Source organism: Dipodomys merriami, unplaced genomic scaffold (genome assembly GCF_024711535.1).
Source record: "Dipodomys merriami isolate MVZ:Mamm:240054 unplaced genomic scaffold, mDipMer1.0.p SCAF_143, whole genome shotgun sequence".
Classification (NCBI taxonomy): Eukaryota; Metazoa; Chordata; class Mammalia; order Rodentia; family Heteromyidae; genus Dipodomys; species Dipodomys merriami.
Window position 1 is genome coordinate 2,531,072 of NW_027202749.1, and position 19,073 is coordinate 2,550,144.

Consider the following 19,073-nt stretch of genomic DNA (forward strand, 5'->3'; position numbering starts at 1 on the left):
CACAGACACACACATGCATGCACACAAGCACAGGTATGTACTCACAGACACACACATGCAGGCAGGCACACAGAGACACAGGTATGCACACACATGCATGCATGTACACACAGGCACAGGTATACACACGGACACACACATGCATGCACACACAGGCACAGGTATACACTCACAGACACACATACATGCATGCACACAAGCACAGGTATGCACTCACAGACACACACATGCATGCATGCACACACAGGCACAGGTATACACACAGACACACACATGCATGCACACACAGGCACAGGTATGCACTCACAGACACACACATGCATGCACACACAGGCACAGGTATGCACTCACAGACACACACATGCATGCACACAGGCACAGGTATACACTCACAGACACACATACATGCATGCACACACAGGCACAGGTATACACTCACAGACACACATACATGCATGCACACAGGCACAGGTATGTACTCACAGACACACACATGCATGCACACACAGGCACAGGTATGCACACACAGACACACACATGCATGCACACACAGGCACAGGTATGCACACACAGACACACACATGCATGCACACACAGGCACAGGTATACACTCACAGACACACATACATGCATGCACACACAGGCACAGGTATGCACACACAGACACACACATGCATGCACACACAGGCACAGGTATGCACTCACAGACACACACATGCATGCACACAGGCACAGGTATACACTCACAGACACACATACATGCATGCACACACATGCACAGGTATACACTCACAGACACACATACATGCATGCACACAGGCACAGGTATGTACTCACAGACACACACATGCATGCACACAAGGCACAGGTATGCACACACAGACACACACATGCATGCACACACAGGCACAGGTATGCACACACAGACACACACATGCATGCACACACAGGCACAGGTATACACTCACAGACACACATACATGCATGCACACACAGGCACAGGTATGCACACAGACACACATACATGCATGCACACACAGGCACAGGTATACACTCACAGACACACATACATGCATGCACACAGGCACAGGTATGTACTCACAGATACACACATGCATGCACACAGAGACACAGGTATACACACAGACACACACATGCATGCACACAGGCATAGGTATGTACTCACAGACACATGCATGCATGCACACAGAGACACAGGTATGCACACACATGCATGCACACACAGGCACAGGTATACACACGGACACACGCATGCACACAAGCATAGGTATGTACTCACAGACACATGCATGCATGCACACAGAGACACAGGTATGCACACACATGCATGCATGCACACACAGGCACAGGTATGCACACAGACACACATGCATGCATGCACACACAGGCACATGTATGCACACAGACACACACAGGCACACACAGGCACAGGTATGCACACAAGGCACACATGCATTTGTGCACATGTGTGCACAGACATGCACGCACACACGCACATCTGGCCACCATCCCTGAGCAGGCAGTGAGGAGAGGCCCCTCCCAGGTGCCCTGCTCTGTGGTGGAGGGGAGGGTCAGGGGCTGTAGGGGCAGGGGTGTAGGTGCTGGGGCCGGCCTGCCCCAACCCCGCCCTGCACACACAGAAAGTAGGGACATCGTGCCTACATCATGTGCACGCAGCTCACAGAATGCCTTCACGCCCTTGGTGTTGGGGAGAGATCCGGGGACCTGGGGTGGGTGGGGGCTGAGTTAGGAAACAGCAGACACCCAGGACGTGGGGCACTCGGAGCCTGGCGGTCCTGCTGCGGATGGTGGCTATGATGGTGGGGCAGAGCTGATGGCGGGGGAGGCACAGGAAGCCTCCAGTGCTGAGCAGGTTGGGCACAGGGTTGGCCCAGTGCTGCAGCCTCATGCCCGCTTCCGCTTCACACGCTGTGGAATAGACCAGTGCCCAGCCGAGAGGCCGGACACCGCAGCCCTCCTCCTGAGGCGGGCCACCCTGGCTTTTGCCCCAGTGTCCCCGCAGTTGGGCCGTGGCTGCCCTCCACACAGCAGCTGATGCCTGCCCCACGGCCCTTCTTCATAGCCACCGTGAGCCCAAAGCCCTCTGAGGAGCCCTCCGTCCGCCCTGGCAGGCTCCAGGCAGCCCCCTCTGTCTGCCCCAGGAAGGGCCCGGCGTCCACCCTGGGCCCGCAGCTCCTTCCTCTGGCTTTGCACACAGGCCCAAGGGTGGGAACACAGCTCTAAGCCCTTCCTCCTGGATGTGTCCACAGGTTCCTCCATCTGGCACCCGGCCTGCCGGCAGGCAGCCAGGACTGAAGACAAAAGCAAGGTGGGTGCTCCTTCCCTTCACCGTGCCCGCCCCGCGGCTGTCACGGCACACAGAGGGGCTGCCGGCTGCCGCCGCCCGTGGCAGAGACGCCAGGCAGGGGAGAGCGGAGGGGTGTGAGCAGGCGGGGTGGGCGAGCAATAATGTGGGTCTCACACAAAGTGCCCAGGGGGCTCGCACACAGGCCCCTCGGCCTCATCCACTCAGCGGGGATAGACAGCTGTCAGTGCTGGGGGCAGCGGTCAGTGCTGGGGGCAGCGGTCAGTGCTGGGGCAATGGTCAGTGCCGGAGGCAGCAGTCAGTGCTGGGGGCAGCGGTCAGTGCTGGGGCAATGGTCAGTGCCAGAGGCAGTGTTCAGTGCTGGGGGCAGTGTTCAGGGCTGGGGGCAGTGTTCAGGGCTGGGGGCAGCGGTCAGTGCTGGGGGTAGCGGTCAGTACTGGGGGCAGCGGTCAGTGCTGGGGCAATGGTCAGTGCCGGAGGCAGTGTTCAGTGCTGGGGGCAGTGTTCAGGGCTGGGGGCAGCGGTCAGTGCTGGGGGCAGCGGTCAGTGCTGGGGCAATGGTCAGTGCCGGAGGCAGCAGTCAGTGCTGGGGGCAGCGGTCAGTGCTGGGGCAGTAGGCAGTGTTCAGTGCTGAGGGCAGTGTTCAGAGCTGGGGGCAGTGTTCAGGGCTGGGGGCAGCGGTCAGTGCTGGGGGCAGCAGTCAGTGCTGGGGCAATGGTCAGTGCCGGAGGCAGTGTTCAGGGCTGGGGGCAGTGTTCAGGGCTGGGGGCAGTGTTCAGGGCTGGGGGCAGCGGTCAGTGCTGGGGGTAGCGGTCAGTACTGGGGGTAGCGGTCAGTGCTGGGGGCAATGGTCAGTGCCGGAGGCAGTGTTCAGTGCTGGGGGCAGTGTTCAGGGCTGGGGGCAGCGGTCAGTGCTGGGGGTAGCGGTCAGTGCTGGGGGCAGCGGTCAGTGCTGGGGCAATGGTCAGTGCCGGAGGCAGTGTTCAGTGCTGGGGGCAGTGTTCAGGGCTGGGGGCAGCGGTCAGTGCTGGGGGTAGTGGTCAGTACTGGGGGTAGCGGTCAGTACTGGGGGCAGTGTTCAATGCTGGGGGTAGCAGTCAGTGCTGGGGGACAGTGGTCAGTGCTGGGGGCAGCGGTCAGTACTGGGGCAACGGTCAGTGCTGGGGGCAGCAGTCAGTGCTGGGGGCAGTATTCAGTGCTGGGGAACAGCGGTCGGTTCTGGGGACAGTGGTCAGTACTGGGGACCGAGGTCAGTGCTGGGGGACAGTGGTCAGTGCTGGGGGTAGAGGTCTGGGGGATAGCGGTCAGTGCTGGGACAGTGGTCAGTACTGGGGACAGCGGTCAGTGCTGGGGACAGTGGTCAGTGCTGGGGGTAGCGGTCTGGGGGATAGCGGTCAGTGCTGGGACAGTGGTCAGTACTGGGGACAGCGGTCAGTGCTAGGGGCAGCAGTCAGTAATGGGGGACAGCGATCAGTGCTAGGGGCGGCAGTCAGTGCTGGGGACAGTGATCAGTGCTGGGGGCAGAGGTCAGCACTAGGGACAGCAGTGACATTGGAGGTGCCCGGGACCACCCTCCCTCAGCCCCCCCCTGCTGGTGTGAGGCCACCACAGTTGGACGGCAGGTTGGACAGGTCTCTGGAGCACTGCAGCACTGGTCAACAAGGTGGCTTCTTCTTAACTGGACAGAGGGGAAGGGGACGGGGAAGGGCGGGGGGGGGGGATCCCCAGGACAGCTGTAGAGAAAGAAGAACAGGAAGAAGAGAAGGATGAAAGGAAAAGTGAGAGGAAGATGAGGAGGAAAAAGAAGATGAGGAGGAGGAGGGGAAGGAGCAGGAAGAGTAAGAGGAGAGAAACAGGAGGAGAGGCAGAAAGAGGAGAAGAGGTCAGCCGACCAGAGGGACTGTAAGACGGGCAGGCCTCGGTGAGGGGCCTCCGGGCTGTGAGCTCCCGCCCGGCAGCCCCGCAGCAGGCGGTGAGACCGGAGGGCAGCGCCGTGGACAGCCTCCTTCTGCCTCTCGGAATCTCAGCGCCATCATCTTATTAGGTTTTCCACTTGTGTTTTCCACAGCCAGGAGGCCAGAAGGCGGCCAGGCATTGTGAATTTCTTTTTGTTGGTTGTGGGGCTTGAACTCTGGGCCTGGGCGCTGTCCCTCAGTTCTTCAGCTCAAGGTGAGCGCTCCACCACTTGAGCCACAGTGCCACTTCTAGTTTTCTGGTGGTTCACTGGAGATCAGAGTCTCACGGACTTTCCTGCCCGGCTGGCTTTGAACTCAGATCTCAGCCTCCTGAGTAGCTAGGATGACAGGCGTGAGCCACTGGTGCCTGGCTACATTGTGAATTTTGCCTCATCTCCCATGGCTGAATTGGGCTATGATCCGTTCTACGCCCTTCGCCAGGGCCCTGCCCTGGGCACTGAGAAGAGGCTGGGGCCTGACCCCATGCCGGGGCCGCTGAAGGAGCTAAGGCAGAAGCACGTGGAGGGCCTCCAGGAAGGAGCTTCGGGGACCCAGGCCTGGGCTCGAAGCCGGGACAGGAGGAGGCCATGGGAAGGGAGGTGCTGCGGGAGGCTGGGGGCAAGGGCAGTCCTGGGGGATGGCTGGGCACACAGGGATTTCCACCTGGCCCCAAGGACATGGGGGGTGGGGGTGGGGGCCCTGGACAGGGGTGACAGGCCTCTGAGACCACCCAGGAACTCTGACCCCAGGGATGTGCACGGGGCTTAGTCTGCGTGAGAATGTGTCAGAGCTCCCGGCCCAGCCGAGCAGGTAGAGCCGGCCTGGGCATTGGGGTCCAGCCCTGCCTCCTCCCGGCAGCTATGGGACCTGGAGCCAGTCACCTCAGCCCTCCACCTTACCTGAGGATGACCGGGCACCAGAGTCGCTGCTGCTCCCGTGCGGCCTTTCTGAGAGCCAGGCACCCGCACTGAGGGGGCCGCTGCTTCTGGCAGGGCTGCCCAGCCCGGGCCTGCGCTGTCAGGGTGGGGTCCAGGCTGAGCCTGGTCCTCTGGGAGCAGCTGGATGCTGGGTTCCCCTTGGAAGCTACAGGTCAGGAAGTCAGAGCAGCTCCAGCCTCCTCACCCCAACTCCACCCCCTTCCCTCACTGACCACGAAGTGGGCCCTGCACCCCCGCACCCCACAAAGCTGGGAGCTGACTCAGCAGTGGTCACCGCTGCTCAGAGCAGCCAGGCCCGAGCTCCTGAGCTGACGGGGTCGGAGGAGCGGCCGGTGTGGAGCATGCGAGTGAAGACCCGTTCCTCCTCTCTCCCTTCTAGATGCAGACCCCAATCTCCAGTCAGGCCTGCCCGGGGGCCACGCCCTGGGCCCTACAGGTTTGTGCCTCCCCTGCCACGTGTGGCTACGTCTGGTCTGGTCCTCGTGTCCACCCGCCCCTGCTAGAGTCCTGCTGGGCGGAGGCTCCAGACACAGCCCCGCTCAGCTCCTGGCTGCGGGACACCGGCCCACAGGCTGGGGCCGTGGACGGCAGAGCTGAACTCTCATAGGCTGCAGGATGAGACCCAGGGCCACCAGGCTGGGTCCCCCCAGCCTCCCCCGTGTCCTGTGTGCGCCTGCGTCCTGGCCTCCCCTTAGGAAGACACGGGCACTGGAGGAGACCTCCCGCAGGCCCTGTCTTGTGTGAAGGCCGCTGTGGAGACCCTGTCACCGCAGTCACACCGGAGGTCCTGGGGCCTCAACCTAGGCATAAATGGGTCCCAACTCAGCCACTCGGACTTGGCACGGCTGCAGGCCAGGGACCCCAAGCTGGAAGGACTCGCCGGGGGGAGCGGAAGGGGGCTGGTGAGGGAGGGGGAGGGGCGTGAGGCACAGTGGAGGACATGGGCCACTGAAGGGGTCCGCGTTCGCGGCTGCCCCAGTGGAGTGTCCTTATATGGCAGGAAGCAAGGGAACCAGGCAGGTGCGTGGCCCTGGGTGCGGCTGGGCCGGGATGAAGGCCTGCCCTGTCCTGGGGGGAGGGACAGCGGGTATAGCCATGGGGGAGCTCAGGAGAAGCGTGTGGGCCTGTGGTGGGGGAGAGGGTCGGGAACCGCTGCAGGGCAGACAGTAAGGGCATCTGAGGGGCCTAGGCCAGCCCCAGGCTGCCGCACAGAGGCCAGGACCAGGCTGGGGCAGGACTGTGGAGGTGTCCAGTGCCAGAGGGCCGAGTCCAGGCGTGTGCGGACTGGAGCAGCCATTCCTGGCTGTGGGCAGTGTGGGGACCTCAGGTTGAGATCTGGAGGTGCAGCTGCGCTTGAGCCTCTGCAGTAGGACAGGGGCAGGGTGCCCTTCCGTCCAGATAGAAGACGCAGGGTGCCCTTCCGTCCAGATAGAAGATGCAGGGTGCCCTTCCGTCCAGCCAGTGGGGGCCAGGTGCCTCTTTCCTAGAGACATGCCATCCCGGTGCTGCCATCTGGCCCTGGCACTGCCCTTTGCCCATCACTGTGTTGCCCGCCGTGCTGTCTGGGTGTAGTTCCCTGCCCTTCGTCCAAGCCTGTGTGTCTATCCTGAGAATAAACGAGTAGAACCACTCTAGCTGGCATTTCTGTTGGAACGTGATAGTTGCTTCTGGAAGGTTTCTAATGCTGAGACTCTGGCTCAGTCTCCACCCTCTGTTCCAGGAGACCAGGACTTCCTCGGAGAGCGTCATCTCCGCGCCTGCCTCCAGCACCTCGGGGTCCCCGAGCCGCGTGATCTATGTGAGTGGGCACAGGGGGAGGGGAACACCGCAGGGGGGGGGACACTGAGCTAGGGCCACCGAGGACGGGCAGAGGAATGGGCGGACAGCAAAGGGGATTCAAACCCGGGGAAGATGGATGCCTGCTGACCTGGGCTTCCCCTCCCAGCCATCCAGCCACCCATGAGAGTCCAGCGCAGGGCTGTCACCCACAGCCACAGCGGGGCGGACCAGCCAGAGAAGCCCAGCACAGCTCTGTGTGGATGCAGGGTGGGGGGAGGAGGGGAGGGCAGCGTCCTCGTGAGCAGAGAGCATCTCCCATGGGGGATGCTGTAGCCCCTGTGATCCTGTACTCATCAAAGACTCTGTGTGTGTCTGTATATACGTGTGTGCATGCGTGTGCATGTGTGTGCCCACAACACAGATCTGTAGCTATGGGGTAATGCAGGAGGAGGCTGGGGGTTGACGGCAGAGCCGGGAGCCGGAGCCAGGCTGGCCAGGCGGGCGTCACCTGAGAAATACAGAGACTCAGTCCAGCACATGAGAAATGCAAAGATGCACCCGATCCCTTGCTCATTCAGTGGGTGTGTGGGCCAGGGCAGGCCAGCGTGGACCAGTGTGGGCCAGATGTGGGTCCACAAACCCTGAAGTCATGCCCTGGTTCTCAGATGCCAGGAATCTTGCTGTTGCGTTTTATGTGTTCAAAAGTTCTGAGTGAGGGGCTGGGAAGGTGGCTCAGTGGTAGAGCTCTTGCCTTGCATGCCTGAGGCCCTGGGTTCGACTCCTCAGCACCACATAAGCAAAAAGAAAAAAAGCCGGAAGTGGTGCTGTGGCTCAAGTGGTGGAGCGCTAGCCTTGAACTGAAGAGCTGAGGGACAGCGTCCAGGCCCAGAGTTCAAGCCCCACGACCGGACCTAAAAGAAAAAAAAAAAGTTCTGAGTGTGCAAGTGTGTGTGCATGTGTAAGTTTTCTATGAGTCCTGGTATATAAGCAAGTGTGCTAATGTGTGGGGGAGCATGTGTAAGTATGTATGTGTGTGCTGGGGTGTATCCATGTATGCACGCACCTGTGTGTGTGTGTGTGTGTGTGTTTATACTACCAATTGAGTCTCACCATCTGCAGGCTCTGCACTGACAAATTACAGGTGTGACCTCTGACCCTGGCCTCTGACTGAGAAGCCACTTTCTCCTTGTAATTCATAGAGAAGGAAACTCATGCAAGACCAGTGTTCAAAGCCTCCCTTGGAGGCCGGCTGCAGATCTGAGTCCCAGCCTCGTCCCCCGGGTGGGCTGGGCACACTCAGACGCTGCCTGGAGCCCCGCAGCCCCAGCGGTCCTCAGCCCAGTGCCGGCCCCTGGCAAGGGACCCCACAGTCCACTCTCTGCTCTCTCCTCTCTCAGGCAAAGCTTGGTGATGAGATCCTTGACTACAGGGACCTGGCAGCTCTTCCCAAAAACAAGGCCATCTATGACATCGACCGCCCCGACATGATCTCCTACTCCCCCTACGTCAGCCATGCTGCGGGGGACAGGCAGAGCTGCGGCGAGGTATGGCTTTCCCTGGGCTGGACGCCAGAACCCAGGGGAGAGCCCTGGGGCAGATGAGGGCTCCCGGGCTCCTGGCCTGTGGATGGGAATAACTCCCAGGAGTGAGCGCAGGTCTGCTCACTCGGAGCGGGAGGTAGCGTGTGCACAGTGCTCTGTGTGGTTTTCCCCGTGGAGGGCATTTGCCACACGCCACCCTTCCAGGCTCCACTCCCGTGAGCTCCGGGCGCAGTTGTCCCTCAGATCACAACTTCCTGGTGTTTCTATGGACAGCGTTCCTCACTGTTCTCAAGTTCGAGGCTGCCTTTCTCCTTTTGTGTCTGTTGGTGTTTGCTTTCCTTGTGGTTGTGAGATGCCCGTGTGACCGTGGCTGCACGTTGGCCTGTGTGTGGCTGGGCATTGGGGTACCTGGGCAGGAAAACCCAGCCCCCCCCAAGCCTGTTCCTCTTGCCCTGCTCAGTCTGTGGCTTCAGCCAGGGCCTTGGGGGGGACAAAGGCCGACAGCCCGGGACACTGTACATGAGCCCAGGTCACCGGCTGGGCACCAAGCTCGCAAACAACACCGAGCACGGCGTGCAGGTGGGCACGGGGTCCCACGCGGCCCCCAGGCGCCCCTCAGCACCCGCACGCCCCCCCTGACAGGCCGGGCCTGACTGGAGCTCCTGCCTCTGCCCGTCAAGCCGGTGTTCACCCCCAGCCACGCCGGGCGCCTTGGGGGCTCACGTCCCCCGGTGGGGCACGAAAGGCAGGACTGAAGGGTGCCGCTAGGGCTGACGCGGCCCAGGTGCCCTGCTTCCGCTCCCTGGCTCCCCGGGGGTCCCTTCCGGCCCCATCCAGAGCCCCCACGGTCATTCTCCTTCCCCCTCTGCTGGCCTTGCTGTGCCCAGCGGTGGTGATCGCTGTGGGGCCTTCTGGGTAGACGCTGGCCTTGGAGCCAGGCTGCAGGACCACTGCCTTCCAGACTCATTACCAAGGAGGGAGCCCGCGGAGGAGAGGCCGTGGGTGGGCACGAGACCCGTGTTGCCTGTCTTAGCTCTGTGCAACCAGAAGGTGGGCAGGTTCTCTCCCTCCGTCCTAAGGAGGGGCTCGGGCCTTCTAGAGCCCCTCAGCCTCACCCCTGCCCAGCCCCTCCCCCTCCACACCCCTGCTGCCCACACGCACTGGAGATGCATTCACAGGCGCTCTTTCCTGAGAGCGTGGCCGGCCCCACGCCTCTGCCCCTTCCACCTCCCACTTCAGCCAGGGCTCCCCTAAAGTGGCCGTGGTCTCCAGGATGTGGCCACACTGGGCTGCGGTGCCCACTGCCCCAGCACCCTTTCTCGGTAGGGTCCGCGGCTGCCCCTCCAGGCCTGGGGTCACAGTGAGCTCACCTTCCCCGGTCCCCCGCCCAGCCTCCCAGAGAAAACCAAAGGGCTGGGCCTCAAACCACCAGCAGCCTTCCTTCTGGAAAAACTAGCTTTCCACAGAGAATGGTGGGCACAGAGGGGAGCCTGGTGCAAGCCGGAGCAGGGCCCCGGCGCCAAGGACTCCCTCAACACCTCCCCCGGGGCTCGGTGTGCTCCTCCAAGAAGAAGGTGGCCTGTTGTGTCTCACACGGGCTGCCTTCCTGCGAGCATGGGCGCCCACCTCCCCTCCCTGACACTGACCCGCCCTGCCCTGCTCCGGGCATCCTGCTGACTGACCGCCGTGTGTGTGTGTGTGTGTGTGTGTGTGTGTGTGTGTGTGTGTGTGTGACACCCGCCCTGCCCTGCTCCGGGCATCCTGCTGACTGACCGCCATGTGTGTGTGTTGTGTGTGTGTGTGTGTGCAATCCCCCCAGTGCTGACAGCCCTGTGTGTGTGTGTGTGTGTGGTGTGTGTCTGTGTGTGTTGTGTGTGTGTGCACGCCCCCCATGGTGCTGACAGCCCTGTGTGTGTGTGTGTTGTGTTGTGTGTGTGCGTGCACGCCCCCCATGGTGCTGACAGCCCTGTGTGGTGTGTGGTGTGTGTGTGTCTGTGTGTGCACGCCCTCCCCCATGGTGCTGACAGCCCTGTGTGTGTGTGTGTTGTGTTGTGTGTGTGTGTGCACGCCCCCCCATGGTGCTGACAGCCCTGTGTGTTGTGTTCACAGTCACCTCAGTGGCTCTCGCCAACGCCGACTGAGGTAACCCTACCGGTGCCTGCGGCCCGTGATCTCCGGTCCTGCTGTCCGTCTGCACCCGCGTGGCTATAAAGACAGCCAGCCTGGGAGGGAAGGGCTCGGCCTTGGCCGTGAGGAGGGCATGTGCCCAGCGCTGGCTGTGTTCATATGTCACCCGCATGCTCCTGTGTGTCTGCCTGCCCTCTGCGGATGCCCAGATAGGGGTCGCCAAGCCGGGGTCACCCTGTGGCCCGGGTCCTGGCCTCCCTGCGTTGGCTGAGGTTTGCCTCGCGCCCTCAGAAGACTGTGGGCTACACCCAGGCCTCAGAAGAGCTCCCCGAAAGAGACTCGGTCAAAAACCTTTCTTACTCGCAACCTAGGGCCTTTTCTTGCTCCTCAGAATTAGAGATCTTTGTTCCTGACCAGCTCTATCTACATCAGGGAATCAGGCAGACTCGGTGAAGGCCACCATACACGAGATGTCATATCCCACAGGCATACCACATCATGCACCGTGAGGCCATGCCCCACCACACCCCATGATGTCACACCCCAGTGATGTCATACCCCATGACAGCATATCCCACAATGCCCCACTACGTCACATCCAATAGTGCCATGTGATGTCACACCACATGCCATTCCCCGTGATGTCATTTCCCGTCACAACCCATTGCATCACCCCCAGTGATGTCATGGCCCACAACACCATACCCCATGGCATCACGCTCTAAGGCATCCTACCCCTGTCAGCCAGGGGTAGAGAATAGTGGCTACCGCACACGCCTGAGTGCACACTCAGAGCTCAAAACTGCCACGAACACCCTATATTTAGGGGTTCATTTACCCCACAGTTACGCCAGAGGTAGCTTCTGTAAAATCCATTGTGTCAGTGGAGGATGAGGCCCGGGGCAGGCAAAGGGCTTCCCCAGGGTCCCAGCTATAGAAAGAGACAGAGGACTCAGGATCCCCCCCCACACACACACACACACTGTTGGTTCAGCGCTGTTCCCACCCCGGGGCTCCCGGCCCCTCCCTCCAGAACGCCCATCCCTGGCAGGGCGGGTGCTCCTATCCCTGTGGGGGGGGGGGTGGCTGATGGCCCAGGAGGCCAGGCTCCTCAGCACTTCTGCCTAGGAGCCCTGCAGGCCTGGTGCCGGGGCTCGGTGGGGGACGCAGCCTCTGGAGAGCCGCGCTCACAGTGAGGGCTCTTCTCCGTGCAGCCCCATGCTTCCTGGAGAACCGCCAGGGCCTCCCCCATCCGGTGGCTTCTCAGTCAGAATCTCCTGCTTCCTCCACCGCCGCGGGGCGCTCGGGCGGACCCGCGCATCCTGCTGTTGCTGCTGTGTGGGAAGGCCCTGCCCTGCATTGCCACCAGCTGTCCCTGGGCGTCACACCCTGAGACCCACGTGGACACGCTCAGTCTGCAAGTGGCAGGGCCAGGAGACGGGGCACGGAGGCCTGTGCTGACCGGCAGGCCCTGCAGAGAACGCCCCCCCCCCCCGGGGTTCTCAGTGGTCCAGGAGAGAGCCTCCAAGCTGGGCGGGGCCCCCCCAGGGTGCTTGGAGAAGTGCAGCTAGAGCCCCAAAATAAGTGCACAGAGAAGGCTGCGGTGCGGGCAGTCCTGAGGGTCAGAGGTCAGCCCAGACAGACCAGGGCCGCCACGATGCCGGGCCAGGCCCACCCTGCTCATCCCAGCAGTGCCAGCAAGGGCAGAGCTGGGCTGCCGGCCCTCAGCAGGAGGCTGGGCAGGCCCCTGGCCACCCCCCAGAGAGCCTGCTCCCGCGCCGCGGTGCCCTGCCATCTCATGCCTCTGTGGCCTGCTCTGGCTGTCCCCAGCAGCCCCTCTCCTGCTCGGGTGGGGGGCTGCGTTGTGGGTGCTTCTGGCTCTCATCGGCTGGGCTTTGGGGGGAGCCCCGGGGTGCCTGTGTCCCTCCGAGGGTGCCCGAGCATGTGGAGATGCCAGCCCACATGTGTGGGGGCCCCAGGGACACTGAGGGACATCTCAATGGTTCTGGAGCTGTTCCCTGTAGCCTTGGGTGCCAGAGAGTCGGGCAGGAGGAACCGGGGTCCCACCTCAGGGGGTCATGTGACGAGCACCGGACCACACTCAGGCCAGGGTGCATCGGCACTGTGGCCGGCCCCGCCTGGTCCTCCTGAGGCACCTGACGGAGGCCTGGCTCCATCGTGGGGTCGCAGGCCTCGATCGCGGGACCCGGGGCGTCGGGAGGGCTCCTCACGCGCTCACAGCCATGTTTTCCCCCACAGGGGGACCAGGATGACCGGTCCTACAAGCAGTGCCGGACCTCCAGCCCCAGCTCCGCCGGCTCTGTCAGCCTCGGGCGCTACACCCCAACCTCACGGTCACCCCAACACTACAGCCGTCCAGGTACTCAGTCCCCAGCCCGGGTAACCCCCTGGTGACACTACATCTCGTTCCTGCTGACGTCGAAGGACTTCATCATGGGGCCTAGAAACACGGGGGACGGGTGTGTGACGGGGCGCCGGGTCACTCCAGTGACGGACAGGAAAAGATGGCCCCGTGGCGGGGTGAGAGGCAGCGGCTCCCTGTGGGTTAAGGAACCACCCGTAGTGTGCATCCAGGTAGAGCAAACTCAAGTGTCAGGAGATGGGAGACAGCGGGGCAGAACGGAACCAGCCCCAGGCTGTGTGTCTGTGCGAGGCCCAGCCCTGCCAGCAGGGGGCAGCAGCGGTCTGCTCACGGGTCAGTTAGCTGTTCCAGCAATCACCCAGGAGATGGCCGTCCTCACGGGAAAGTTGGTGAGCGCGCCCAGGCCGAGGCCCAGGAGAGAGCCCCTGCAGGGTCCTCTCTGCCCGCGTGTCTCCTCACCCCGCCTGCACCCAGCTGTGCTGTGCATTGCTTTCTCCACTTTGAAGCCCTCAGCCCCCTGAGGGTGTCAAAGCCACAGCAACAATGCACACGGACGGACGCTGCCCTCCAAGGGATTTTTCCAAACTGCTTCCTCCCTGGCCGGCCGTGCATGACCCCTGTTCACACCTGACCCCCTGTCCACACCCCACGGCCCGAGGCTCTCACCCTCGCACACTTTGTGGAAAAATCGAAACATTTCATTTGCAAAGTCATGTTCCTTGACCGCTTGCCCTGTGGCTGAGGAAGAAAGTGGGTGTGAGCAGGAGTGAGTGTGTGAGGGAAGAAGGGAGGGGGAGGGGGGTGTCTGCGTGAAGGAGCGGCGGAGCAGGTGGTGAGTGGCTGATGGCAGGCAGGCAGGCTGGGGCCTCCGTGGGTAGACGTAATGGTGACCTGTCTGCCACCCGCTTGGCCCGCGACCCATCAGCGAGACCTGTGCAGATGGTAGTGGCAGCTCCCCGCCCACTGCCCTTGACCCCACGGTGCCCCCAACGGGACAGGCTGGGCCCTGCACCCCTTGTGCCGGCCCTGGAGCGGAGCTGGGCTGGGCCGCGAGGTGCCCCGCCTTGGGTGCCCAGAGGGGAGTGCCTTCCCGGAGAGGACGCACAGATGTCCCTAGCCCGGGGGCACGAGGAATGTTTGGCGGCATTGGTCAGGAGCCCGGGTCACTGACTGCCCTCTGTCGCCCGCAGCTGGTACTGGCAGCGTTGGTACCAGTAGCTGCCTGTCCCTGTCCCAGCACCCGAGCCCTACCTCCGCGTTCAGACATCATTACATCCCTTACTTCCGAGGTAAGGCGCGGTGCTGGGCGCCGTCTGTGTTCCCGCATGGCTTCAGGCCGTCTCCCACCTGTGCCGCGCTGTGTGTGTCTCGTGCGGTGGCTGCGTCTTGTCCGTGTGTCTGTGTTCCAGGAAGGACAGGGCCGTGGGGCCTGGCCTGGGCAGGGCCACGCATCCCCGGCAGAAGCCGGTTTGAGGGCCGGGCGCAGAGCGGACTGTGACGCCAGAGCCTTCGACACGTGGTGGCAGGCCGGGACTCACAGCCCGCGTGGCGCCAGCCCCGAGCCAGCCCAGGACGGGCTGTCCCTGTCCCCGGTTCCTTGTGGACACGTGTTCGTGACCCTGCCCTCGTGTCTCTGTGCTGGTTGTGTCTCCCATCCCAGCCTCTCATCGTGAAGCCTCGGTCCCCCATGACCACCTGGGAGCCTGTAGGGAGATGGTCAAGGTTCAATGAGGTCACGGGGGGCGGGGCGGGGGGGGGCTGGCCACCAAGGCTGACAGACTTGTAAGGAAGAGGCCCTGAAGCGGGGTGCTGGTGCTCATGCCTGTAATCCTATGACTCAGTGTAAGATTTAACCGAAAAGAAACCACCATGTGATTCAGACAGCAAAGAGTTTACTGAAAAGAGTGGGCTGTTTTTTGGGGGGGAGATCATGAGACGGAGGGGTGTGGAGAAGGGAGGGGAGGGGAGGGGAGGGGAAGGGATGGCTCTGGCGGGATTGGGGTGAAGGAAGGGAGAGGTGGGATGCAGACATGACCTCGGAGTCTGGGAGCCTCCCAGGGGCCGCAGGAGGTGTGGGGCGGTCCCAGACCTGACCTCAGAGAAAGGGTGTGCCAGTTACCTGGGTTTGGGAGGCCAGGTGGGGGCTCCAGGGAAGGGGCCACACGTGTACCAGGAAGAAGAAAGGGGAAAGAGCTGTTTTTCATGGCAGGCCTAACACTTAGGAGACGGAGACCTGAGGTCATTGTTCACCGCCAATCTGGGCAGTGACTCTTCATTGGTGAACAAAAGGCAAAAGTGGTGCCGTGGCTCAGGTGGCAGAGTGCCAGCCTTGAGAGCTGGGAAGGCGGCGTAGGGGCAGAGGGCTCGCCCAGCACGCATGAAGTCCTGGATTCCATTCCTCAGTACCACACTCCCAGAAAAGGCTGGAAGTGGCGCTGTGGCTCAAGTGGTAGAGCGCTAGCCTTGAGCCCATAGAGGCTCGGGGACAGAGGCCAGGCCCTGAGTTCAAGCTCCAGGACTGGCAAAAAAAAAAAAAAAAAAAAAAAAAAAAAGCTTTGCAACAGTGCCCAGGCCCTGAGTTCAAGCCCCAGGATTGGCATGAAGAGGAGGAAGAGGAGGAGGAGGAGGAGGAGGAGGAGGAGGAGGAGGAAGAGGAGGAGGAGGAGGAGGAAGAGGAGGAGGAGGAGGAGAGGAGGTGCAGCAGCCTTGGGTGTTTTCGCTCTCGGCACAGTACAGAGAGGCCGCATGAGGACAGGGTGGAGGCCTCTGGACACGCGGCGCTCCGCCAGGCCCCGTGTGCACCTCTGCTGTGGGGGAAAGCCAACGCCATGTTGAGTGCAGACACGGGCACCAGAGCGCAGCACTGAGGCCCCCTGCCAGTCCCCAGTGTTGCAGCTGTGCCTCGGGAAGGTTCTGGAAGCCCGGTCCCAGAGGGAGTAACGGTGGGGCAGTTGCAGCTGAGCCCAGCCCAGGGTGAGTCCCGCCGTCCCCACCGGTGTCTGCCCGGCCCGGTGCCTGTGGGGGGGTCTGCAGGAGTCGCTCCCAAGCTCCAAGAGAACCCGTGTGCTCAGGAGTCAGGCGGTCCGCGCAGGGAGACGCCGCTCCGCCCTATGCCACGGGCTTCCCGCAGAGAACAGAGCCCCGGACAGAAGTCCCTGACCCTGCACCTGCCCTCCAAAGGACATGGATCGCAGGGCGGGAGGCAGAGGGCCTCCGATGTTGGAGCCTCCAGTTGAGGCCTGCCTTCCCCACTCCAGGCGTGACGGTGAAACCCCCAGCCGCGCGTCACCTCCCTTGGTCTAAAATGGGGCGTTAACCCCCGGCCCTCGGGCGCGTGGGGGGCTGTGGTCACTGCCCACGTGCCTGTGTCCGGTGATGGTCCTCAGGGGGCCCGCGCTGCCCGCTGGGCCAGCAGGAGGCAGCGGAGGCCCACCGAGGAGAAGGCCACCGGTTCTGGAGGCCGCGTGGGTGTCCGCCTATGTGGCGCTGATGGTTTCGAGTCCACACTGGTGCACATAAAGGGCTGGGCCAGTAACCGAGACGCACCCCACGCGGAGCTCCGATGCCACGTGGAGAGGCTGGGCTCAGGGAGCAGACGTGGCCCAGCACGGCCCGAGGGCCCCTCCCACGGGGCCAGTGTGGGAAGGACAGGGTGGCGGCCTGCGCATGCACGCGTCCACCAGCCCCACAGGTCCTGTGGACGGATGGCGCCCTGTGAGGGCAGTAGCCAGGCCAGCTGTCCCCCGGGACCCCGTGGCTTCCGGGAGCCAGGCTCCCTGGCTGAGGGGGCACCAGCGGGGGCTGGGGAGCCTTCCGCCCCCTCCGGCAGGGACCGTCTGGTCCGTGGACGCGGTGGCAGAGCTGTGCTGTGCTGGACGGTCCGATGAGAACTCAGCAGAGGGCCCTGGGGCCACAGTGGGTCGGAAGCTGGTGATGGCACCTGCACCTGGGAGGCGCCGGTGGCATGCACCAAGCCAGAGCCCCGCCCCCCAGCGGCGCCTGTGTTCCACACTCTGAGGGCCAGCTGTTGGAGGGACTCGGGGCCCCCTCCATGCCCTGGAGCATCTCGTGGTCACAGACAACCGTGGCTCCCAGGACCGAACCATCTCTCCTTGTCTGCCTGGTGGAACCTCAGGTCCTGCAGGGAAAGTTCTCCCAGGAGTGGAGACATCCACGGAGCAATCTGTGACAGCCTCTCTCTGCCTAGAGCTCTGGGCCCAGTGTCCCTCCCACCTCCTTCAGCCACGGCTGGCCCGGACACGGCGTGAGCGCCGGGCGTGATGGTGGCCCGTGAGCTCTGCGTGGCAGTGATACTTCTAAGGCTGCCGTGCACGGCGTGGCATCCAGCAGCCACGGGCAAGACAAAGACACGGATCCCGGGAAACTGCCGGGGGAAAGGCGTGGTGACTCGCCCCGCCTCCTCCTCCCCCAGGGAGAGCCCGCGGCCGCCTGCGAGTCCGGGAGCTCCGCAAGGTGAAAGCCAGCCAGGCACGCGGAGGCCTGTGCAGCGCTGAGCCCCGGGCACGCCCAGCCCTCCTCACCTGCCACCACGGGCCTCTCGCAGACAAGCCCACGGCTCCCGGGCCTCGCTGAAGTGGAGGTTCTTCTTTTCACACTGGAACTGATTATTCCCAAGCCTTTCCACCAACCTCAAGCCATCCCCGGCCTACAATGGCCAGCCCCACCACGGTGCGCCTACCGCACAGAGGAGAACAGGAAGGGCCGAGTGACGACCTCTCCCCAGAGCCCCTGGATGTGTCCATCCTCCGGGGACCTCGCTAGCTTGGGGGGCAGACTTATATTAGTGTCTTGGAAGGTGGTACACCCTCTTCAGAGCCCGAGGGGCTCAAGAGACCCCCAGCTCAGCATCTACGAAAGATTCAGAATCACCAGGGCACTTGGCAGCCGAGGATGACTTGGAAGCAACAGAAGAATTGATTCCAGGATGTTGTGGTGATAAAGGGTTGAGACCAGCCAGAGCCAAAATTGACTTTAAAGCTCAGACATGGGGTGGGGAGGCTTCCCTGCGGGGCAGGGGGGGAGTGACAGTTAAAAGCAGATCCATCTGAACCGGGTCTACTTCCGGCTGAAAAGGCTCAGCCCGAAAGGTTGACATCCGTGCAGATGCTGGACGATGACAACGCCAGTGCAGGTTTAACTTTAATGGAAAGGTGAGAGGATCACGCTGCGTCCGCGGTGGACAGGACCGGGATGGAGGGAGGATGCGGGAGCCGAGCGCCGGCCAAGGCGTCTTCCCCACTTCCGCTGTGGATGTGCTCAAGCAACGGCGGGCAGAAAACTGCCCATCGAGCCTCGCAGCAAAGTCACCCCAGACAGGAGTCAGACCTCCAGCTAGCAGGCATCACACAGCTGTTGGCCGCTGCGCGGGCGCACAGTGATGCGTTGGAACTCGGGGATGGAGGAGCTGCTGCTGTGGAGGGGAGAACGTGACCGCGCACGGCTCGTGGGTGCTTCAGGAAGAGCAAGGCCGTTGGCGCTTCACCAGGAAATGCGTCAAACCTTGAAACCTATAGGAAGACTGACCAGCACAGAGATGATTTGTGTAGGGGAGGAAGCCCAGTGCAGGAGCTGGTCTTTAGGTACATGTGGAGTCGGATGGGAAATGAATGCAGTGGATAAAGTTAAGAAGTGAGAAAAAAAAGTCAGAGAAAGCCCCTCCAGCGCTCAGGCGCGGCCTCCTCCCAGGCTGGAGGCCGCTGGGGCCTCTGCTGTGGATGGCAGAAGCTTTCAGCTGGGCCGCTTCCAGGAGGGCGGAGGCCAGAGGGTGGCTCAAAGAAGGGCCTGGCAGGCCGGCAGGAGAGGCGGGGGACTAAGGTGGCAGAGGGCCCGGGGCCGGTGTGCCGTGGGCCCTCCTGAGATGGTCCTGTCTGTGTGGAAATGCGGCTTGTCATCCTGGGGGACACTGCTCTCTGAAGGGGCGCAGGAGTGTCACTATCCTAGGCCACCTGGTGGGGCTGCAATGAGGGCCCTAGTTCTGGGTAG

General features: G+C 62.6%; 1 protein-coding gene across 7 annotated transcripts in view; it reads left to right on the plus strand.

Annotated features, from left to right (window-relative positions):
• Ablim2 (actin binding LIM protein family member 2) overlaps positions 1 to 19,073 on the plus strand; it is a 94,291-nt gene that overhangs the window by 49,086 nt on the left and 26,132 nt on the right. For 5 of the 7 annotated variants that reach the window (XR_011371737.1, XR_011371738.1, XR_011371739.1 and 2 more), the window contains exons 8-13: positions 2,292 to 2,350; positions 5,620 to 5,676; positions 6,961 to 7,038; positions 8,417 to 8,563; positions 12,947 to 13,067; positions 14,261 to 14,359. Coding sequence is in view for 1 of the 7 variants with exons in the window: in XM_070021784.1 (XP_069877885.1) it covers positions 2,292 to 2,350; positions 5,620 to 5,676; positions 6,961 to 7,038; positions 8,417 to 8,563; positions 12,947 to 13,067; positions 14,261 to 14,359 (561 nt within the window). In the remaining 6 variants the exon portion in view is untranslated. The remainder of the gene's footprint in view (positions 1 to 2,291; positions 2,351 to 5,619; positions 5,677 to 6,960; positions 7,039 to 8,416; positions 8,564 to 12,946; positions 13,068 to 14,260; positions 14,360 to 19,073) is intronic. The other 2 variants (XR_011371741.1, XR_011371742.1) reach the window with 2 other exon arrangements.